The following is a 23,472-nucleotide window of genomic DNA, read 5'->3' on the forward strand; positions in this document are numbered from 1 at the left end:
GCGATGTGATTGGCTCTCTGTCTGGAGATCTGACAGTCGTATAACCTATGTTAGTAGGGGCGGCTGATGAAAACGCGGGGTAGAAAGTGACCAAATGGCATTTAAGTAGCGAATGAGATTCAATTTTGGGAAGGCAAGGATAAAACACGATTCATGAGGGTGATTGAGCGAAGATCCATTGTATCACTCGCCAATACTAAACATTCACCTTTCTTCCCCTAAAAAGGAGGGATTTTGCTTCGCTTAACCTCCTTATTTTTAACGTTAAACTTTAAATCAATATTTCAGACCACTTCTGAATATTTCCACTCCTATAATTATCACTCCGCTAAATTCCTGGAGCTAATCCCTCAACCCGGCTAGTCCCTTTCCACCATTGATAGGCAGGATAGAAATCCAAGTAGTCTGCAACGCCTTCTTCTCCGCAATCTCCTTTCTATACTCCTCCATTTCCTCAACATCCCAGTTAACTCCAACCATTCCCCCCCTCAAGTAGTCTGCTCTCTCCTGAGCTAGATACAATGCCAACATACCGGTCAAATCAGCATGATCAAGTGCATATGGTTTGAAGCTGTCTGACACCATATCAGTCAATACGATTCCTGGCATCGTAGTGAAAACACGGAGGGAAGGATATTCGAGGTGAAGATGTTCGACGAAACGTTGTTCGGCAATTTTAGAGATATTGTATGCGGAACCACCAGGTCCTGTGAGACCAGCGCGTCCGGAGGAAAGGGTAATGATTGTGCCAGTCGGCGTTTTAGGGGAAGGTTGGGATCGGATGTAGTGGTGGGTCATATTATAGAGACCTTTGAGATTAATTTCCTAGTTTCATCAAATGTTAGTTTCGTCTTTCCAATTTTCTCATCTCAACGAGTTGAGATGGACATTGATATCGACGTAAAAAACTCACAAATCCCTTCCACCAAGCACTTGGTTCCTCCTCTCCAATCATACCCTTTGACATAAATCCAGCGTTATTCAATAGTACATCAGCATGTCTACCAAATTCCTTCTGTACCGTCTCATAAAGTTTCTTAACATCTTCTTCATTTGCAATATCGACTTTCACACTAAGAAACTTGGTTTCAGGACTAATAGGCTGAAGCTTCTCGATAAGAGAGTCTATAGGTTGGACTCGACGAGCTGCGAGCACTATACCAGATGCATGTGCTTCAGCCCAAACTTTTGCCGCTGCCTAATTTGAGATATTGTTAGAATAGAAAATCAAGATTGTATGACAGAGAATATGTAACAGTGCTTACAGCTCCAATACCAGCACTAGCTCCCGTGATAATAATAATTTTACCAGATTGGTTATTCGCTGGATTTTTAGAATCGATAGCCCAATAAGGATTACGATGAATAGATTTAGTGATAGCGAAAGGCGTGGTATACGCTTCAGGATCTGGTGTTTCACTCATTTTCAATTTTGGTATGCGTTTGGACAAAGGAGGATAACTGAGTAGATCATGTGTCTGATTTTCGTGCAAGAGTTGAAGCTTTATTGAGCAATGGATGTGGTTGTGCTTGAGTATGAATTCTCCAGAAGAGGGGAAAATGTTGTTCTTTGTAACAGAGCTAAGTCAAATGCAAGTGGGTTTGAATATGAAAGTAGATATCAAAAGAAATGAAAATGAAGGAACCCGTCAAGTATTATATACTCACCACCGTGGATCCCAGAATCTGCATTAATAATCCATTCTCGGAATCTACACCCATTGCCAACTCAGCAATATCCCCAATATCATTCAATTCCTCTTTCAGACATCTGACAAAGCAATCGCCGAATTCTTATAAAGCAACGTAACGACATTGGACCTGCTTCTTATGTCCTCGGCTGCGATTGTTCACTGATCATTGACCACTAACCAACCAACATCCACTATAGCAATTTGAATTGGAGGATAATCAGATCAAAAGGACGATATTCTGCACTCGAGAGTTCATGAAACGTGTCGAAAGTGTATATTGATCCACTACCCTCGATTCACAACGTCTATTCTAAACCTTAAATTTCAACGCTTCCGCAGAAAAGCCTGTCAGGATCATAATCATGTGACCGTACTTGCGCTAACACCTCGGTACTACAAAACATAGCTTCGTAGTCTTATTAGCTTCCAGACCCTCAAGTGATATTACAGTGTAAAATCACAGTACTATATTGACGAATTGAACTGAATCGATTATGAATTTACTACTACTGTATTGACTCCATCATCTTGATTTTCAAGGGGTTTGACAATGAAAGGTAGCCCAAACTAGGGGGTGGTCAGAAAATAGAGCAGTTGACTTATGAAGTGAGATTGATATTCAAGGCATTGGGAATCAAGCTTGGAAATCAATCTTCATCTAATTGACTATACCAATGACTGTAATAGGTTTAGTCTAACCGCACCGCGTAACAAAGGGGAATTGACCAGGATATCAGCATAACACTCTTTGTAATCGTTTACTCGCAAATTTAGTCAACCTTGTCTCGAGCGAATTGATCAGATTGCAATCTATGAAAAGAAGGGTGTAAGGTAAAAGGTTCTCTCGAACTCATCAAATATAGCATATGTGATATCGGTTATTTACGATATATGCGCATTATCATAACTCCATGAGGCCCAGCCCAGCCCAACCCAGAACCATTGAACGCTGGATACTTTTTTGTGCAACCACATATAATCTAATCATCCTCCTCGACATTCTCCTGAATTATATCATGTTCTCCGTCATCCTCAAAACTACCAGCTGGAACTTGGTACAGTCTCAAGATTGGCTTGTTAGGATCTTTGACAAGTACGTATTTGCCCTCTTCACGCTTCAAGCACATATCAACAATGGTACGGACAATACCCCATCCATTGGATAGGGACAAGTTCATTTGCGAAGCAAAATCACGTGGCTTCCAGCCAATAACGCCGAGAACTACATGACGATCGTTGAGCTTTGGGTTGGCACGGGAAACAAATCTATCAAAAATTAGTATAAGTCAGTGACCACAGGCGTTAAAAATACATACCCGAGTTTCATGACATCAGCCTTAGCGATAATACTTTGAACTGTCCATCTTGCAAGCTTGCAACTGTTGTTCTTCATTTCAGTTGCAACAACAGCACCACGTTGACTGACCAACTTCGTCCTCCAGTCTAATGCACCTCCACTTCCCTGTGCCTTGGAATCGAATTCGTTAAGAGCCTTGACAGTCAAGAATTGATCTTCTCCACTGATGGCATTCTTTGAAACAGCGTCAAGCTCGGTTCTTACAACCAAGTGAACTGGATCTTCGTCGTTCAAAGAAAGATCAAATTTACGGTATTTGTATGCCTTGCTGGCAGGTGGGTCGGTCTCTTCGGCGGAATTATAGAATGGGTTCTCGTTCTCCATCTCTACCTTTTGGCTGTCGCTCTCCTTCATGACTTGGTTTGCGAAGTTGTGGTTGATGTATGTAGCTTCCTCAGCCAAAGCACTTGGCTGGTTAATAGCGTCCTTGCTGCCTTCTGAAGCATCCATTGGAGCGTCAGCAGCATTCTCATTAACGGTAACCATATCGAGTGTGGCATTGTCTCTCTTGTCGAGGAACACTTTGTTGCCTTGTCGAACGATGACGATATCCCAAGGATAAACTGAACGAGGGGAGCACATAAGCATGGAAAGAATGCTGTCGGTTGCGAAAATTGTGGCCTCATCCTTCTCGGCGAGTTCTTGAATGACGGGATCTGAAGATGTAGTAACGTTGTATGAAGCGCGATCGACCACGTTGAGCTTTCTCTCGGCGGCCTTGACAGGTTGCTTGTCGAATGATCGATCGTAGTAGTAAAGGAAACCATAGCTGTCAATATCTTCTCCATCATCAGTATCAAGATTGAGCTTAGCCAGACGGTTGAAATCAATCTCCTCCAACATTTTCCAGTCAGGCTTAATGTTAACAGAGGCATCGCGATTTCTTTGTGGCTTGTCGTAATCCTTCCAGCCAAATTTTCTTCCACCTCGAGCACCACCTCTTCCACCGCGGGTATCGTAACTATTGTAGCCTTGTTGCCCGCCTCGTCCTCCAACTCTCTGGAATTGACCTCTACCACCACGGGTATCACCTCTTCCGCCACGCTGTCCACGTCCTCGAGCGAGTCCTCCACGTCCAAAGCGGGTCTTGGTAGAATCGCGAGTGTTGCTGACAACAGAGAAGGTAGATTCATCCTCTGCGAGTTGGACTGCGAATAATGAGGAAGTTCCAGCGCCGTAAACTTGTTGATCTGATGCACAAGAATATATTAGCACAAAAAAATCATATCATACGTAACTTTCTCCAGTGCGTGTAAAGAAAATCGCAAATAAATAGCAAATAAATTCGAGGTAAAATCGCACCTCTGTAGTTTCGATTGTACTGCTGTCTACCACCTCTGCCATCTCTTCCATCTTTTCCTTCGGCAGTCCAATCTGCCATGCGACCTAATTTATCTCCTTTTGAGTATGGGGCGTAAGGAACTCCATCTAATGTGGTTTCTGATGTGGTCGATGGTCCCCATGAATCCTCTGATGGGAGCGCAGAGATGATATCTGAGAGTGAAATAGGTGCCATGATTGCGGCAAAAGATTGACGTTGAGATATGCGGGAAGGGAGGAAACGTTCAGATCTCCAACTATGAATTCGTTGAATATTTTCGATTTGTGGAGGAAAATCTTAGCGGGGCAAAAGTTCGCGATAGCAGGTGATACCTGGAATTTAAGTCCAAAACTTGTGTTTACCTTACACGTGACGGCCTGATGAAAAAGACTACTGGTGACTCTCGTTTGATCTAGTCAGAGCCCCTTTACTAAGGTCTGTTCTCATTGAACTAATTCATCAATACTCCTTTCAAGTTTGATATGATCCAATATACAATTTTATTCACAAGGTTGACTGAATCATATGTTCTTCAATCTTTACAGCCAAAGTCAGATTTAGAAAGTCATATCTAGGGAAGACATTCTGAATTCCTCATCTAATGACTTTCATACCTTCACACTCCAGATACGCACTAGGTACATGTTCATCATAGACTGCCAACCAAGTTAAATGACTAGTCTTCATCCATCTACTTGGCAATCAGATCAAAGTAATGAAAGGTGTCATAAATCAAATGCGTTCTACCCCCTATATTTCAACCAGCCTAGCCATTTGCTCAAGGCTCATATGTAGCTATTTGGAAGGTCTCAACGTAGCTTCTAAAACCTCAAGACCCACGACCTTAAGACCTCCCGGCCCTTGAAAATTTTGTTGATCTTCCAACATCACCTTCTCAAAAGCCTTGAATGCTTTCTCATCTTCAAAAATCATCTCACTATATATATCGTAATCGATATCTTGATGATCTGTGCCATAATATACACTGGCTCGATAGTTCGAGTTTGATGTATCGAAGGATGAAGCATCGCATGCAGTGCGGATAACGTAGCTACGGGTGTGGCTTTTGAGGAAGGAGGAGCCTTGTAAGGAGACGAGCAGAGGCAGATAAATGGTTTCGTAGTAGGTATTGAATTCAGCAGGACTAAGGCCTGGTTTGCGGGTCTGAAAAGCACTTTGTATTAAGGGAGGCATACTGTTGGTTTATTGTAATGGAGTGAAGTTAGTAAATTTGTTTGGTTAGTTTCTCTTCAATATCTTTGTGACTTAGAATTGTGTGGCGATTACCTTATGGTATATGTGATCCAAGTTACTTGTAACTTATCAGCCCAAGAACAGAAGTTGTATGATTGTAAAATCCAGAAGTCGTAGAAATCAATCCCTAAGTTTCAGTGTTCATTGAAAGTGAAAGGTAGTTTCATGAAGACATATCATTGTTCTTTGTTTAGAGGCACCAACGGGCACTTGACTGACAGTTTGATCTCACTGCATATATTCAATGTCTGACTAGGATTGATTGCTGGAGAATGTTAATTACTAGCACTTTTCTGCTGTTCAAATAGGAAGCCACTTGGTATCATTCAGTCTTTTTGCCCGATCAGAAAGTTGTACATGTTATGATGGACCAAATGATGAAGGAAAGCTACCGGCCATATGATTAGGGGTAGCTTTCGCTACAGATTGTCCCTAGCAAGTGTGAGTTCTTTAGACTTTTTTAGACTTTGGACTTTGGTTGCAAATCACTAGGTATATAAGCAAAAACGATCAGATAAATCAAATCCATGACAAACTCCAAGATTGAGGAATGAATGAAAAGCAGCAACTCATTTCAAATGACAGTACCAGTACTGCTTGCATCAACATAAAAGGCCTTGTGTAAGCACTGCCAAAACCTGGTGAACCTCCAACAAACTTTTTTGAGTAACTTGTGTACCAAGGGAGTTCAAACAATAACAGGAACTATCAATTCATCTAGAAGTGTAACAATGATGACATCCTTTGATGCTGGTGCATTTGCAATGAAATGAATTTGTGGTGTTGTTTTGTTCGAAAGGGTCTGGAATTCCATTGGGTTCAGAGTTCCAAGTAGTTCCAGCCTCAGGCTACATCCTACTACGCTAGGTGGTCGGAGCGTCTGTCTGCCATACCATCAATGATTTTAGGAAATGTTAAATCTAAAGTCCCATCTCAGTCTCTCACGTCACTTCCTAAGACCTACAGGTCTACGATCAAGGAAAATGCACAAGATACAAACTTACGGTTACAATGGCTCGCACATCAAGAGAAAGCGTAGAGATCTTGGTTCACACATCAGCACCAAGTCGAGGCCAAGATGATACTAGATACCGGGCATTTGCAACAGCCTATTTAAATTTCGAATCAGCAACAAGCCTACAACTACGAGACGATCCACAAGACGCTGCTGGAAATGGAGGAGAAATGGATGGTCTAATTGAAGATGCGCAAGGTTTGACGCAGGAATACGATGAAAATGCCTCTTATTGCCCACCAACCCAAGAACCAGAGACGAACCCGGGGGCATACTGTGAAATTCCTCAGGAGGAGTTATCTGACCTGATGTATTCGCCGCAACTTTCTTTTCGAAGTGTTTTGGATAATCGAAATTCTCCAATGTTTCGAACTCGAAGCAGGACTTTGATGGGTTTGCGAGTACAGTCTGGAAGCGAAACACCAGAGCAAAGTCGCCCTGAATTGGGAATAAATTCTGGAGATAAAACGTCGGGGCGGGATCAATTTACGGGTTCATCGTCACCATCAAAGAGAGCATCTAGTTTAATCGAGGATTCCATGCTTGAGAATGATAAAATACTTGCGCAATTTTCATCTCCGAGGAGGATTTCAGAGTTACATCAACAACAAGAGGAGAGCACACAAGACAGTCTTGATGCGAATGAGATATCACAGTTTACGGATGAGAGTAGCTTGAGTCTTGAGGTGCCACTAGCAATACCAATCACTAGCTCTCGTAATGGTAATGTTGATCCCAATTTTGACGCCGCCATCTCGCTACCACCCCGGCGTCCCCAAACGATTTCTCCCCCATGTCGACGGCATAAGGCTGGATATCAGCATATCAACGCACTTCCAATTGCGACTTCCGATGCAGATGATCTTGACATGATGAATTTTGACAGCTTCAATAATATGCAGGCTTCAGGGCAGGCTGCGAATACTTCAAGTCGACGTGCAAGTCAAGCTACAGGGACGGAAGAGGCAGCAGATTCTACGCCTGAAGAAATGAATCCGAGTGAAGTTTCAAAGAAGGGTTCAACATCCAATACACCGGAGATTCCAGAATCATCTAGCGCGCTGCCCCAACATGTGTACGGGAAGCGTCAGCGACTCGATTTTCCATCGTCATTGGACAAGAGTCCCAAGAGGCTGAAATTGGTGATTTCAGATACCACAGCTGAAACTTCGTCGGCGTCTCTTCCCGCACCTCAAAGACCTCCCACATCTACAGCTCCTGAGGCACCGAAAGCTTCTGGTGTTCCAAGCTCCGTTCCTTCAAGCTCCGTACCTCCAATGTCGAGCTTGCCATCTGCAGCATCCCTGAAAACATGCACAATTCCATCTTTCACGCCCCCCACTTCTGCCGGTGATTTCAAGGAGACCGATATTTTTACGCCTTCATTGAAAAAGATCAAAGCAAACCGCGGGAATTTTAATGGATTGCAAAAGAGACATTTTAATCCTACTTTTCAGACTCGGCCCTGTCGCCCTTTGGAGCGCGGATATTGGCTTATTCACACAGAAGATCTCGGGGATCTTCTCAAGAAAAGGCTTTGGTCTTACCTTCTTCGAGTCATTCCGAAAGGCGATTTAGGGTGGGGCATATCAGCTGAACGTACCAATGATTGGAATACTGTAAGGGTTTATTGTTGGGGTGGGGTTGTCAAAGAAATATACCTCATGCTTTTTTGTGCTAGTGAAAATAAGCTGAAATACGGCGATGCATGCTGGAAAGACGCTGACGGAGAAATCGTGATCTTGATGCCCAAGGAGATCAAGATCTCAAGTTTCAGTTCGGAGAACTAAATACAGTATCTCTTATAAGATTGATGACCTAGTCGTTACTTCTACCCCTCGACTTTGAATATGCCCAGGGACTCGAGAAGGCGATACTATCCAGAGTAAAATATACTAATATGGTCAATCACCTATTCCTCACGAGACTTGCACATGTGAAAATATTGATCGTCATAAATCCACAAGGTGAATGTTGGCATGTTTGATGGGTCTTCTTTGCTTATGACTTTGAGGTCTAATGGAAAGCATCCGGCGAGTAAAATCTAACCCGGAAAAGATAGGCGAGAAACCATTACTACTACAGATATCTTATCTCTGTGCATACTAGATATTTTCATGTGCAGATGATGTTTTCCTGGGAGTACTGGCCAACTTTATCATATGAAAGGCGATGGATTACCCCAGGATTCCACCAACGCACGTCATCATTCCACTTAGTTCTTCTAGTCTCAACTCAAAGTCACAACAGCACACTGAAGTTTCTGAACTGCCTAGCTTTGATACATTGGTACTTTTATAATCCGCCTCTTCCTACATTACTGAAAGCTTTGCAGTGCGTTCCAGTATGCCAATTTACCTCACTATTGGTGAAGCCTCTCACAATTGAAATATATGTTTCATTGTGGGAGGCTGAGCAGCCTTAGAGTAGGCAAACACAAGATTTCGCAGCCAATTGCATATCCACATATTCATGCGCCTTGCCATGAAGTGAGGAAAGCCTGGCCGCAAACTAAGGGCGCTGTACATCAAAACTTAAATTTTGAAGGCATTGCTAAAAAGTACTTTGATTGGCCTTGCCCAATTTTCTAGCGCATGGTTCATGACTTATATTGGGTCTTGGCATTTGATGGATCAATGAGCTACAGTAACTATGATTCTGTTTCCTCTATGGATAGATTCTGATCTCACTCTAGCAGCCTCTTGGTGCATCCTATGAGTATGGGGAAGGAATAGAACAAATCGTCGCTGTATGGGTTCTGTACTTAAATACCTTATACCGCGCCAGTTCAATTCATTCTAAGCATCAATCTTCTATTGATTTATCGTCATCAATATCATTCCCCAAGAAGAATATGATCAGTTTCATTCACTACACTCAGCTTCTGCCATCAAGCTGTTAAGACACCTACAGGGCACCTAAATATGTTGTTCGGAAACCCTCAAGCAAATATGGAAAACGTGCCAGTGCCAAAGCTGCAAATAGTGATCAACAAAATGCAGGTTAGTATACGAGAACTACCTGCCTCGAACGGAAATCCTTACGGCATTTTATATGAAGCGGAGTTACGCCACTTCCACGAAGCCTTACAATCTAAGTTCAATGAACCTCTGACTTTTACATCTAATATTCTAATGCACGGTGTCGATTGGCAAGACTTTAGCCCACCAGCAGAAATCCTATCTGGGATTGGAGATTTCAATGGCTCCAAATGGGGTATGCCGAAAGTCTCTACAATAATCACGAGATCTATAAGTGAAGCTGTGTCCCGCAAAACGTTGGGACTTCTCGAAGCTGCATCTCAATCAAACGAGTCGACTAGTATATCAGCTCCCGGCAAAAGTCCCCAAGTTTCCAGTTCATCCAATGTCACCGTAGCAGGTCCGTCATCAAGACCAAAGCCTCCAGTAAGTAACTTGGTTTATCGGGTTGAAGCATGTCATTTACCAGAACATGCAGACAGTTGCAACAGACAAAGACACTTCAAGTATTGAGGGAAAACGGCCGTCTCGAGTAAACAGTCAACTATCAACGGAGACTAGTACGACATCTGATTCGGGGTATATTTCTGCTGTAGACAGATCTCACTCAGAGTCAGGTTCAAGGCTTTCTCGTCGGGGATATAGCAAATTTGCCCCTCTTGCTAGGTTTGTAAAAATGCTTAAGAAGAGACAGGATAAGGGCAAATCAGTAGTTGCAGAGCCTATAAGGTATGAACCTCGAAATCAGAAAGAAATCTTGCTAATCGATCAAAAAGAGAATGTGTCTCATGTTTGGATGATTTTCCAGTGAGTGACATGGTTCATGTGCAGTGCCACGACTATTGCAAAGATTGTTTCGAGAGACTAGTCGTGTAAGTCGTTTCCGAGATACGCATCGTGAATCATCTAACAAAATACAGTACTGCCATAGAAATAGAGTCGATGTGGCCTGTTAAGTGCTGTCTCAACGATATACCACATACGGTCATTCTAAAAAATATCAAACCAGACCTAGCAAAAACATTTCAACTGAAGGTTTCGGAGCGAGAGATCGCTGCAGGCGACCGGATCTATTGTGTTAAGCCAAGGTGTGAACAGTGGATTCCCAACAATTGGATCAACAAAGGCCTCAAATGCGCATCTTGTCCTTCTTGCAAAACAAAACTGTGTATCACTTGCAGAGGTCCATGGCACGAAAAGATGGAGTGTCCTCAGGACAAAGATTTTCAAGCTACAGTCAGGTTAGCAGATGAGCGAGGGTGGAAGCAATGTTATAATTGTAGGATTTTCATCGAATTTGTCAAAGGCTGTAGGCATATGAAATGCCATTGTAGAGCCGAATGGTGTTACGTTTGTTCTGCCAAATGGAAGACCTGTGAATGTACAGAATTTGAACTTGATAGGTTAGTACTAAACTTGCAATTGAGACAAGAAGCTGCTACTCGAGAAACGCAGTTACAGGAATTAATAACTAGGCAAGAAGAAGAAAGAATCAGGCGGGAGGCTGTAAGAATCAGGAAAGTGGCTGAAGAAGAACGCATTGCTATTCAAATGGTCGAGGATTTTGAGCGACGAGAGGCCGAAGAAGTAGGAGGAGAAGCCGAACGTGTTTTTCAATTGGAAGAAGCCATTCTGCGTCGCCGAGACGATACAAGAATTGCAGAAATAGCTTCCAACTTCATCGAAATAAGAGAGGAGCTGAATGTGTTACATCGTTCACAAAAATCACGTCTTGCCACTCGCTCGCAGGAGGAATTTAAAATGTTACAAGAACGAGAAGATGGGTTCTACAAGCTACTACGTCGCCATTCAAGCCAACATGACCAGTTAAAGAAGGAATACGAAACAGAATACACGAACCAAGAGCTTCGTTTCCGAAACGAATACGATCAGCGTCGGAAAGAGGAAATCCGTGCTGTGCAGGAAAATACGGAAAAGCTCGAAGCATTCTGGAAAGACAAACCGGATGCAGTATACAATATTGGAGCTGCGAAGGATTCACACAAGGAAGGTTATATTTTAGCGTTCAGAAACTGGGACTACAACAGGAAAATCGCTCTACATGAGTGCACCAAGAATTTCGAGTCAAGAAGGACATCTCTGACGAGTTCCCAAATTTTGGAGGATGCCGAATTCAAGCAGAAAATGCGAGATGAGTGGAGAGAGTGGGCAAGAAATAAGGTCGCCGAGGTCCGATGGTTTGACGCTGTCATTGCTGAGCGAGAACATGTGTTACAAACTCTAGAGAATGAGCAGTATACAATGGCCACAGCGGAGTCTGAAAGAGGCAGAGCATTTTAGCTTTTATAATTATTTGTACGATGGAGGTATGACATCGATATAAACATCATCATATATCATTACCTGTGCGGGGTGATAGAAGTTTGTCCTATTGTTCCGTCACACATTTGTGTCTGGAACATTTATGTCGGAGATCAGCACGTGATATCATGGCTTCGCAACATGGATTGGGAGCCAATAAGGGGAGTTCTGGAGGGATTTCATCCGTTATCGAAGATCCGCTGGCCAGGAACTAGTACGGCGTCGGAGATTGATCTCTTTTTGCATATATTTCTTGATTCATATACATCATCAAACCTCGTGGGGAGATCGGACGAATCTACAACAAGTGCATCACAGAAGATCATAAGTCTTTAAGTGATTGTGAGGAAATCTGTGTTTGTGATTTGGTGACCTTTTTGAGAGATTGTGTGTGTTATGGAAGAGGATATATGACTACCATACCCATTGAACAAGGATGTGATAAGAGCAACTATCTTTTCTTTTCTATTTTTCTTCTTCTCTTCTTTGACCTTCTTAAGCTTACCAGGTAAGCCATGATGGTTCAGACATTCGTTACCTTACTTTCTTTATTCGTATGTGTTAACTCTGCATTGTACGTTACCCTTCTGCAAGTCAGCTCAACAGTGCGTTAATACTACATTCTTTAGGATTCCTGCTCAATTACTTAACCGCGATGATCCTAGCCCAGTAATAGCTCCAGCCCCCTCAATCCCATCATGTGCAATTCCATGCATTGCATCAGCAGTAGCCGCCGAAACGAGTTGTGGTGCCACGGATTTAGCATGTCGGTGTGATCCTGGCAATGCTAGTTTGATCCAAGGAGTAGCCACAGGCTGTGTACTTCAGGCTTGTGGAATCCAGGAAGCTCTTCGTGAGTATTTCTCTTTTATGTGAATTGAATGTAATGGAAAGTTCAGACTGATACTATACAGAGGTCCTAGATGATGCTACTGCAGAATGTTCCTCTGTGCTTGCAGCTGGAAATGCTGGTGCGGCTTCTTCTTCGGCAGCCCCTTCAGCAATAACATCCGCGGCCCCAACTTCGGCTCCTACTAGCCTATTGGCAGCTCCATCATCTGTCCCTACTACTTCTCCCATTGATCCCAGTCCCCCATTTGCTGTTCCTTCATCAGTTGCGGGCTCGCTTCCCTCCTCAGTACCAAATACGTCATCAAATGCCACATTCATTATCCCTGCTTGTGCGGATAGTTGCATTCAGAATGCAATTGGATCCACTCCTTGTGGACTCACGAACATTACTTGTCAATGTGAGAAAAGTAATGCGGAGACTATTCAGGCTGCTACTGTTTATTGTATAGCTGCAAATTGCGGAGAAAATGGGGATTCTGTTGCTATTGGTAGGTAGTTTCTTATTCTTGTTCCAGTATTGTTGTGTTCCTTTTAAGGTAGAGGAAAAAGGGCGGGAGCTATGTTCCAATATTTCATGAAAGGACCTACCCATGCTGAAGGAGGTTTGAATATTTGATTCCATATCTGGTGATAAGATTTTGGATGCCTCCAGTCAACATTATCGACTAGCGAAGAAGGAATCTTAGAATACTTCAGAGCACAAAACGAGAAGGCTAATTCTGGTATAGAAATCAATAGATCACAAGTTGACAACTGTACCGCACTAACGACTCCCTACAATTCATCGTCATCAATCACAGGCTCAGTAACAGCCAACGGACCAACACAAATAAGTCTTACCGGCAACCCATCCGGTATATCTACAGCACTACCTCCTTGCGGGCCACCTATTCCAGGTTATTCAGCAGCACCCACGGATCCAGGTAGTGTTGGAACTGGTCCATCATACTATGGATATCCAACACTGTCGAACCCGATTAATCCTCCTGGATCACCAACTTCAGGTGCTGGAGATCCACCTGGAATTGCATCTAGCACGCCGACTGATCCGGGCTCGGCTTCTTCAACTAATATCAGTGTGGATCCATCAGGAGGTTCTGGATCTATACCCACTGATCCTAGTTCTCCAACAAGTGGTGGATCTTTCCCATCAGGAGCTGGGTCTAGCACACCTACAGATCCAGGGTCAGCGTCTTCGACCAATGCCAGTGCTGATCCATCGGGAATTATATCTAGCACGCCTACTGATCCAGGATCAGCTTCTTCAACTAGTGTGACTGCAGACCCATCAGGAGGTTCCGGATCTATAGCCACTGATTCTAGTTCTCCAGCAAATGGTGGCTCTTTCCCATCAGGCGGTTCAACTCCTGTCGACCCAGGATCTACACCTACTGATCCTAGCTCCCCAACAAGCAGTGGTTTTCTTCCATCAGGCGGTTCAACTCCTGTAGATCCAGGATTAGCCTCTTCAACCAACGCAAGCGCAGACCCATCCGGGACTTCTGGATCATCATCGACTATCCCAAGTTCGCTCCCTTCTGACAGTTCTTCAACCCCTACAGATCCATCAGGAGGCATAGATCCTCCCGGAGCAGCTTCTAGCACGTATCCTTCAGACCCATCTGGAACTTCGAGCACTCCTCCAAGTGGAAATGGTGGACCAAGTTATGGATATGGATATGGATATGGTAGTTATTATCCTTCTAGCATACCCACGCCTACTGGAAATGGAGGTGATTCAAGTGATCCATCGGGAAGTGGTGGTGTTTCGGCATCTTCTTCAGCCACAGGGGCGATTTCTTCGAGTAGTCAGTCGATTGGAGCGTCTACCACTTCTGAGGGTGATTCTTCGAGTCCAAGTACTTCTGCTGGAGATCCTTCCTCGCCAACTATTCCTAGTGGGGATCCGTCTTCCCCAAGTAGAACCGGTGGAGATCCTTCCCCACCAAGTCCAACCAACAGTGATCCATCTTCACCCACAGCCTCGAGCGGGCTAAACGACCCCTCCGGATCTCCCTCCGGAACTGATCCCTCTTCTTCTACACCCTCCAATTCAAACAATCCCGCTCCACCACCACCACCACCGCCACCAGCCAGCGGAGGCTATTACGGCTACAATCCCGCTTCATCACCCACATTCACTTCACCCTCCATCCCAGCCATCCCAACATCCTCAACCGATCCCACCTCCGCCCCCTTCCGCCTCTCACTCCTTCCCTCCCGCTACTCCCTCCTCACATACATCATGCGCGTCTACTTCAATCTCTCACCCCCCTCCCCCTTCATATCTGCTCGTGGTCTCACAACCAATTTTCGCGACTCCGCATGCATATTCTCCATCTCCTCATCCGGCCTACTTTCCTGTTCCGGTTCCTCATCGTCATCTTCTCATTCTCACTCCGGAAATCCCGACACAAACACGAGATATTTTGGAGAAGAATTCGCACGCGTGTGGGATTCTGGATATACGGTTTTACAGACACGGAATTCGTTGAGGGATATGCGAGGTAAGGATTTGAATGGCTCGTTGGTGGTGGACTCGACGAGTGAGTATCCGTATGGGAATTTGTTGAAGTTGAGAAATGGGGAGTTTATTGGGAATGGTATGTTTCTTTTTCACTTCTTTTAGATTAGTTTTCGCATCTTTGATCTTCTTTTTTCTTTCGGGTTATTGGATGAACTTTTTAATGAGGAAATAATATACACTAACACCACCTCCCCAAATTCAGATAACCAAGCCCGTTTCTGCGCTCAAATATCATCTCCAATTCCTCCAACCTATGGATCACCAAACCCATACGCAACGCAAAGCCAAACCGATGCGTTTTTGGAAGGAAGTCCAGTTCGTGCATATATTAATGGGACGCAGGGATTACCTACAGATTGTCAAGAGGTGAAATTGGTGATTGAATGGGTTGATGGGGGTGCTTAGGGGACGGGATTGGATGGGATAGGGGAGAGAGATAATGGGGAAATGGTATACATGGAATGATATATGGATGGACATTCATTTGAGAGTTTTGTTTTCCTACTTTTCATTTGTGGATGGAGGGTTAGCGTCGTTGTTGTTTGAGTGGACATTGGATGTTAGCGGTTGAATGAAGGAGACTGGCGGGCGGATATCTCAGTAATAATGTTAAAGTGATGTTGTGAAGTGTCTTACGACGTCAAGTCTAGCTTTCTTACTGTGATCTGTCTAAGGTTTTCAACCAAGATACTTTCATTGAAAATATCCTACACCCAAAAGCGTATTTTTCAACACTAATAAAGCATCCAAACCCATCAAGTCAAACGATGGAACAAAAATCAAGATAAAATTACGCCCCAACACCATCCCTTTTTTATCCCCAAGTTCCAACGTTATGCTACCTATCCTATGCTATGCGACGCCATGGTATATCCCTTTCCCTTTCCCTTTCCCTTATCCTACCAATGCATCCACCCATCCCATCTTTTTGTGCGCCACATGCCATGCCATACCTAATTCCCTCATCCCATATCCCACCCTGTGATCCCTCACCCATATATACAAGTATCTCATGATCACGTTATGTGTGTGCAATCATCGCCGCTTCCGTTACGCGGCGGAGCGAAGATAATGTAATATCGGATAATATTCACATTGAATCGAAGTCACCCTTCTTTGACCCCTTTCTTCCCTTTCTTCCCTTCCCTTTCGCATTTCTTATATTACGTTTCACGATACCATTTTTCTTATCATTAGAATCTGGTCGCAATCGTTTTCTCACCATCACTTTTCGAATTTCAGTCGTGCGTCGCATAACCCATGAATTTTTTTCCTTGTCGAAAAATGGTTCTTGCATTGTAGTAATGGTGATCATGAGGATGATTTTCGTGCAGCCTTTGGGGGAGACGAATGTTTTGATGATTTTGGTTCTTTGGGTTGCGACTAGACCTCTAGTGGTAGTAGAGGTATTTGATACTACAGCGGCGCTGGAAGCGGGGTTTCTGGTTGAGAGACGAGTGATAGGGTTGTGGGTTCTTGTGCTTGTTATTGGTAATGGAAGAAGAGGTTGTTGGAGGATAGTGGAAATGCTAGGGAGAGTTGGTGGAGTAGAGTTACTGTTATTTAATGCATTGTTTGTATATATTGCGGGAGGAATGGAGATATTAGATGGTGGATCTGAAGTGAATGAAAAAAAGTTTGTAGAAGAAGAAGAGGAGGAAACGTTGGATGGCTTGATGGGCTTCATATTTTCAATTTGCGTCGTCTATACAAGAAACTACTCATCAATTTACTCGCCAACTTTGTGGGTACTGTTCAAGCGAACAGTAAAGAATATTATGGGGATGATAAAATCAAAACTTTGGAGTGCAATCGGATTGCTATGAGTTGAGTGTTTGAGTTTGGATGATGATCGTAGGATAATTTTCGGAATGGTAGCTTATATGCAAGTCATGCTCAGTCTTACCCGCTTTGCAACAAGCATCCAACAAGGCTTTCATAAGAAGCTCTATGAAATTTTCACACCAATTAAGGCATAGCAGCAAAAAAGACCTGAGTACAATCTTTGCTCACACAAAAGTTGTCCACGGGGAGGGGAGATACTCGACCACCGATGACCGTGAAAGAGACCACAAGCGCGGTATGAGGCGGCTGTAGTACGCTGAAAAGCATGGGCTTGTGCCTAAACCCTTTCGCCGCCAAAAATAAAATCACAGAAGACTACTAGGGAATGATCTGGCGCTGCAGATGCGAAAGAAACAGAAAACACGGCAAAAGAAGGTCGTAAGCTTGGTCGAATAGCTGATAGGTTGTAGGTTGCTCCAAGTGAATCCATCATTTCAATATCTCATTAGGCATTGAATGAAAGGCATATCATGTCGACTTTCCGTAAAGGCATTATCAACCAAAGAGCTTTAAAGTCTGTATAATCATGTGCTTGTAATCCTTTGGAGCAGTGGAGTTTGAGGAAGCGGATCACGCACAAACGCGGGTATACAACGGGATCCTACAAAAGCTTCGATTCGAAGGCCGTTCAGATGGCCGCACACCCCAACACTATAGGTCGCGTGCCACAACACTTATAGTCTGACCCAAAAATAAGATAGATGACCGATATACCTAGGCTTATCTGCTTGGCATTGGCTTCAACAATGCCGCCTCTTGAGAGGAAAGATTCGCGTGGGGAACTATCGATTGTTGACGAAGTAAAGTCGCTCTCCTGGGACAATACAAAAGTTTGATCGGAGTTTTGAAAGATGTGAGAGGCTTGCGCGGGTGTACACGCATATTGATGGTTTGACATGGCAAGCTTTCTGAGGCTACCAGATGAATTTGTACTCATAACATCATCGGAATAGCCATAATCACGACCACCTTGGTGAGTAATCGCAGTCCGCCATTATCCAGCATCCTGGGTGTCCATAACTGAATCGAACAAAATTGGTCAAGTTAAAATGGAAATCATAGTTAGAATCACGACCGCCTTAGGTGACTCGATTCATACCGATTCACCATATTCTGTACACTGTACATACTTTACAGGATTCAATTGCACAATTCTCTGAAGGATTATTGTTAAGAAGAAGGTATTCTGCTTGAATCTGCTTAGATCTGCTCACTTCCCCGGCTTTGAAAACGGTGACCCCGAAGAGTATACATTATTGGACAAGATGTAAGATAATCAATAGATACCTAGATATCTTCTATACCATAATAGAGAAGGATTTGAGACACAAAATTGTGATGGTTGATGTTGATGTTGATGTTTTTTGTGAGGATAATGTTGTGTTGGATAAAACACGAGACAACAGAGGGAAAGGATAGGGAATTGCAAAGCGTCACGTGATTTTATGGATCCTCCAACAACTAAAGCTAGTCAAGACTCAAGAGACTTTGACCTACGATTGTTCTACCTACCTCTCTAGGTGTGTATGCGACGTTACGACGTTACGATGTACCGGTCGGTGCTTCCGGATATTTATATATGCTTCAAGCCTTCAACAAACTTTTCACTGCCTCGAGACTACTTGGACTTCCACAAGAGCACATAAGTTGCTGAAAATATACCACATGTGCACTGGTATTCTCTCCGCCACTTTCCTAATGCCTACTGTATCAAGGGTCCAAAGTTGTGCATTGTCCTATCCGTCCATCCATCCATCCATCCATGTGGAGATTTCGAGTGAGTTTCCCCCAAGTCGCCACTGACAAGCTTTTCTTGCTCATCGACATTGTACAGTTCGAATAAGCAAGCCCCTCTTACCAAGAAATGATCTTCAAGTGATGGTTCTTACTCGGTACACCATTGGTATACGAACTCGAGACAGGGTTAGCTTACCGTTACTGCGGCAGTAACATTCCTCAGTGGAGATATCGATAGCATATCCCGTCTCCAAAAACCGATATTTTCTTAAACTCTCTTGACTCTCATACTCTCAGACCTTGTGCTAGAGGATCAAGTTCTCCATAAAAACTCCCTGTTAACCCCTAGGAGCTTTGCCAGTCAATGATCAATGAGTAACCGCTCGGGACTACTTAGCATTGTTCCGCAAACTTACATCGCGAGAAACTTTAAAATGCCCCTCTCATTACTCTTCAATTCCAAAAAGAACGGTAGCACTGCAGACTTCTTTTTTTTGGCCAAATTTGATTCGATGATCGAAAGTATGTGTGCAATCCTGAAAAAGGGTCCTTCAGATCTTGAGCTTCGTACCCAGTCAATTGATTCATTACAATTTGTTCTACACAAAAGCCGTAAGTTTTATTCTTCACTGTTTCAGGTGCCCATGGATCTTCAATCAAACGATATTTAAGAGCTGAAATCCTACACTGCGTCGAATCAACCATCACTCTTCTGCATTGTCTACTGGAGTCTGTTGCCAGGTCATCATTCCGGGGCAAGCTTGATTTCTGGGAGACGAAACGGTTGAAAATAAGGCTTTTACGACAAAGATAATCAAAACAAACACTATTGTGTGGATATAAAAGAGATGACAACTCAATGCGGGTCAGGACATTCTCTTGCTGTTGAACATGTGGGGGGAAGTACGAGGCACAGCAATAATGAAGAGACAACAGGCACAGATTTGGCTCTGGCCGAGCTCGGGGCGGTTGATTTACTCCGGCAAGACAGCAGGCCTTCCTTCATCGTTAATATGTCGATAGAAAACGAAATTTATGAGCTTCCTGTAGTCTTTACGAACGATGCTTTCAAGACTTACGCCGAATTCAGAGACATTACCTCATGGCTTTCAGGAAATTCATGCCAGGGTGGAAATGCATTTGTCAAATGGATACATACTCGACCCAGCAAGGCAGTCAATCTATATTGGTTCCGGAATCAAAGATGGTCCAAGGTTCTATTAGGAGATCGATGGTGTGTGGTTTCTGGGCATGAGATGTCATTTTCGAAATCAATACAAGATGCCGATGCCAACGACTGCAAGCACGTTCAATCGATACCTGCACAAAATAGGGTTTCTCCAGCTGAAACTTGCAATCACAATCTGAATTCTCGTTACGAGAACAGCCATTCCATTATGAGGTCATCCGGTTCACATAACTCAGCCGTAGCTTCTCAAACAAGTTTTACACCCTCTCTATCCTTTGAAACGCCATTGGCCAAGTTCTTTTGTAGCAAAGATTGGTCTTCTACAGCCGTAGATTCCATCTCGGAACAGCTCTTAGATATGACGGGTCTACTCTCCAACTTCAGCCAATTGTCTCCTATAGCCATGTTTATTATCGATGCAAAAGACGGAAGCTTATTATTCGCGAACGAGGCCTGGTATGTTCCGCCCAGTCATTAAAAGTTCCTCATATCTGCAGATGAGACGAATCATTTGACCTCAGATCGTTAGCTAATATGGATTGTATGAAGGACAAGAATCACAGGCGGAACAGTAGAAGAGCATTCAAACCTAAGATGGCTCGATTGTTTGATTGACGAGGATAGGGAATATGTCGCTGAACAATGGCAAACCCTTATAAAAGAAAAGTGCTTTGTTCACTTTCAAGGAAGGTGCAAAACACTTTGGAGACCTACAGTCCCAGAGCCTGCCCTATTTGGAGAGGATGAAGTTTACTACACGTGGGCCGAATGTAGTGCTGTCCCACGGCTCAATGACAAGGGGGAGGTGGAGCATGTTGTTGGGTGTCTTAGTGATGTCACACACACTAAATGGGCTGCTCGGATGCAGGAAAGGAGAGTAAATGCAGCATTAAAGGAGAAGAGAGATCGAGAAGAATTCATGAACATGACAAGTCATGAGTTGATGAACCCACTATCGGCCGCCGTCCAAGCAGCACAAACCATGATCTCCAGTCTCGATGAGATCAATAAAGCTCTTTCTCATACTCACGACAACGTCCTTCATGATGACAATTCAAAGAGTTATGGGGAGATTAAGACGAGTGTGAAGCGCAACATCGAAATTGCGAAAATCATTCTAGCTTGTGGAGAACATCAGCAAAAAGTGATGGAGGATGCTCGTATGATGTCAAAACCGGATATCAATATGTTTTCAATTTCACCGACTCGAACGGAGCCAATTCGTGTTGTCGATACAGCTATGTCTATGCTCTCTGGAGAAACATCCAAATTAGATATCAATATCCGACTCGAGGTGGACCCCTCCATAGAAGCTTTGAATTCGCAATGGCTTTGCTTCGATCCTTCAAGATTTCTACAACTACTCCTCAATCTCCTAACAAATGCTAACCAATACACAAAATCATCCAAAGCCCGAAATGTAATGGTACGTCTTGGAGCCACAATTGGATCCCCTTATCACAAAGAGATCGGGCGAGAAATACAATACATACCTCTTCGCACAGCACGAAATGACCCGACTTTGAAAGATTCGTCGGGATTAGGAGAGATAGTATACCTTCATTGCTCAATTACCGACACCGGCAAAGGACTGAGTGAAGCGGAGAGGCAGACACTCTTCAAAAAATTCTCTCAAACATCTTTAAGCACGCATACGCAGTATGGTGATTCTAGTCTGGGATTGTTCATCTGTCGGGAGCTTGCGGAGTTACAGGGAGGTGCAATTGGTATTGGGTATGCGGATCCTCAAGCAACTGGTAGCACATTCGCTTTTTATATCAAGACGCGTCGATCCGAATTCAAACCACCGGAACCACCGCTTGAGACGTCGACGGATTCGTCTCAGCCGGACGCCAAATTTTCTCCGGGAGACTTTGATATAGAATCTGATACGGATATTTCAATGTCTGATTTGGACCTTTCAGAGTTCGAGATGACCGATTCCGAGGCTCTTAAGTGTCGGGACAGCGGACATATCCATAGTGCCAGCTTTCCTTAGTTTTGAAGATATCGATGAGTAGATTGATTTATCTAACACTTCAGTACTTACACTTTCAATCACTAAATTGATGCCAATATTATCACCTGTATGGGTTTTGGTGAGGAGACAAAAGATGAAAGGAGGACGAGGATGGCCGTGTGAGTTTGAATCTTCAAGGGGCAAAATTCGAGTAGAATTATCAGTCAGAGAACCGAAACAGAAGAATGGAGCGGGCAAGAAGCAAAGGCAACCTACCACATTCTATGAACCTTTTTTCTGGGGTATTATGGAGTTCGGAGCCTTGGTATTTGAAGGCGGGAATTTGTCGTTGGAATTTCTTGCAAGGGAATATCTGGCAGTGTAAGATTATGCAATTGATTACGGACTAGTAATTCCAAGATCGAGAAGAATGATCAAAATTACAACAATCATTCACCATAAGATTCTTCGAGAAAGGGTTTTCTCTATGCCGATCAATGTGTATGTTTCCAGGAGTAACATTCCAATGCGGTAAGAATTTCTGTGGAGATAGCACGGCACCCCCAGGAGCATGCGCAATACCACTTGACACGTCTCGATTTTTCAAATGGACGTCGAATAGATTCGAATATCGGTTTATCCGCTCATAACAGCGGGGTGAAGATTATATCGATTCTAATCAACAATTCCAAGATTTACTCACATTTATGTACTGCCAAGAGAAATATCAATGGCTAAGCCTCTCTATCTAATATTCAAGAAACGCACATCCAAGACTCTTCCAACCTCAAAATTCTTCATAATTTACATCTTCCTGTTGTATCAAATTTTCCTATTGTATCAGATTCCCTCTCTCTCCTTAAATCTCCTGCCATACAAATCCCTACAACCCCCTGCAAAACCATCTACCTCTTAACGAGTCACCAAAAGTGGGCTGTCGAAAAGAAATTCCCCAAGGCCATCTTCACAGCCGTGCAAACAAACAAGCCTAGATCGCATTGGCAGATCACCCTTTTAGGATATATATCCGACAGACTAGCCGAACACACAAGCTGTCAGATTCTCTTTCTAGGCTTCCTTCCTTTCCTCTGCATACTCTCCAGACATCTGAAAAGAATCTCTCTGAAAAAATGTCATGTTCTCACGATCTAGAGTTGAGCATCGTGGATACTCTATTTTCGAATGTATGGAGACGTGAGAAGGGATTAATATAAGTATATTTATATCTCCGCCATCTTATGAGAAATCAATTAATCAAGATTTACCTCCTCTGCGAATAATCTCACTCAGTCACATTGCCAAGTATGAGAGGAAGATTTATCACCCCGTCTTATGATAGAAAGAGGCACAGCAGGGGATCTTGTAAGGCAGGAGTGGATGCGCCGAGAGTGATATTCAATAACTAATTTCATGCTTAA

General features: G+C 43.5%; 8 protein-coding genes across 8 annotated transcripts; 4 read left to right on the forward strand and 4 right to left on the reverse strand.

Moving 5' to 3' along the window:
- Nucleotides 1-342: 342 nt before the first annotated feature.
- Nucleotides 343-1,424, reverse strand: EAF01_000999 (uncharacterized protein; the record flags this gene model as incomplete). The annotated part of the gene is made up of 3 exons (XM_038909249.1): nt 343-825; nt 914-1,198; nt 1,266-1,424. 3 exons carry the CDS (start codon nt 1,422-1,424, stop codon nt 343-345), a joined length of 927 nt encoding a protein of 308 aa, XP_038776155.1.
- A 1,250-nt stretch (nt 1,425-2,674) lies between these two features.
- On the reverse strand, nt 2,675-4,567 carry EAF01_001000 (uncharacterized protein; the record flags this gene model as incomplete). Its single annotated transcript, XM_038909250.1, has 3 exons — nt 2,675-2,960; nt 3,011-4,241; nt 4,354-4,567. 3 exons carry the CDS (start codon nt 4,565-4,567, stop codon nt 2,675-2,677), a joined length of 1,731 nt encoding a protein of 576 aa, XP_038776156.1.
- Nucleotides 4,568-5,167: 600 nt separating this feature from the next.
- On the reverse strand, nt 5,168-5,566 carry EAF01_001001 (uncharacterized protein; the record flags this gene model as incomplete). The annotated part of the gene is made up of 1 exon (XM_038909251.1): nt 5,168-5,566. One exon carries the CDS (start codon nt 5,564-5,566, stop codon nt 5,168-5,170), a length of 399 nt encoding a protein of 132 aa, XP_038776157.1.
- Nucleotides 5,567-6,637: 1,071 nt separating this feature from the next.
- Nucleotides 6,638-8,431, forward strand: EAF01_001002 (uncharacterized protein; the record flags this gene model as incomplete). Its single annotated transcript, XM_038909252.1, has 1 exon — nt 6,638-8,431. The coding sequence occupies one exon, from the start codon at nt 6,638-6,640 to the stop codon at nt 8,429-8,431; it is 1,794 nt and encodes a 597-aa protein (XP_038776158.1).
- A 1,134-nt stretch (nt 8,432-9,565) lies between these two features.
- On the forward strand, nt 9,566-11,923 carry EAF01_001003 (uncharacterized protein; the record flags this gene model as incomplete). The annotated part of the gene is made up of 4 exons (XM_038909253.1): nt 9,566-10,048; nt 10,101-10,351; nt 10,399-10,494; nt 10,543-11,923. 4 exons carry the CDS (start codon nt 9,566-9,568, stop codon nt 11,921-11,923), a joined length of 2,211 nt encoding a protein of 736 aa, XP_038776159.1.
- A 536-nt stretch (nt 11,924-12,459) lies between these two features.
- Nucleotides 12,460-15,728, forward strand: EAF01_001004 (uncharacterized protein; the record flags this gene model as incomplete). The annotated part of the gene is made up of 5 exons (XM_038909254.1): nt 12,460-12,518; nt 12,574-12,797; nt 12,859-13,284; nt 13,525-15,399; nt 15,526-15,728. 5 exons carry the CDS (start codon nt 12,460-12,462, stop codon nt 15,726-15,728), a joined length of 2,787 nt encoding a protein of 928 aa, XP_038776160.1.
- A 685-nt stretch (nt 15,729-16,413) lies between these two features.
- Nucleotides 16,414-17,010, reverse strand: EAF01_001005 (uncharacterized protein; the record flags this gene model as incomplete). Its single annotated transcript, XM_038909255.1, has 1 exon — nt 16,414-17,010. One exon carries the CDS (start codon nt 17,008-17,010, stop codon nt 16,414-16,416), a length of 597 nt encoding a protein of 198 aa, XP_038776161.1.
- Nucleotides 17,011-18,686: 1,676 nt separating this feature from the next.
- EAF01_001006 (uncharacterized protein) lies at nt 18,687-22,629 on the forward strand. The gene is made up of 3 exons (XM_038909256.1): nt 18,687-18,945; nt 19,003-20,550; nt 20,644-22,629. The coding sequence occupies exons 2-3, from the start codon at nt 19,754-19,756 to the stop codon at nt 22,091-22,093; spliced, it is 2,247 nt and encodes a 748-aa protein (XP_038776162.1). The 5' UTR covers nt 18,687-18,945; nt 19,003-19,753; the 3' UTR covers nt 22,094-22,629.
- The last annotated feature ends 843 nt before the right edge of the window (nt 22,630-23,472 follow it).

The sequence above is a fragment of the Botrytis porri genome (assembly GCF_014898465.1).
Source record: "Botrytis porri strain MUCL 3234 chromosome Unknown BPOR_001, whole genome shotgun sequence".
Taxonomy (NCBI): domain Eukaryota; kingdom Fungi; phylum Ascomycota; class Leotiomycetes; order Helotiales; family Sclerotiniaceae; genus Botrytis; species Botrytis porri.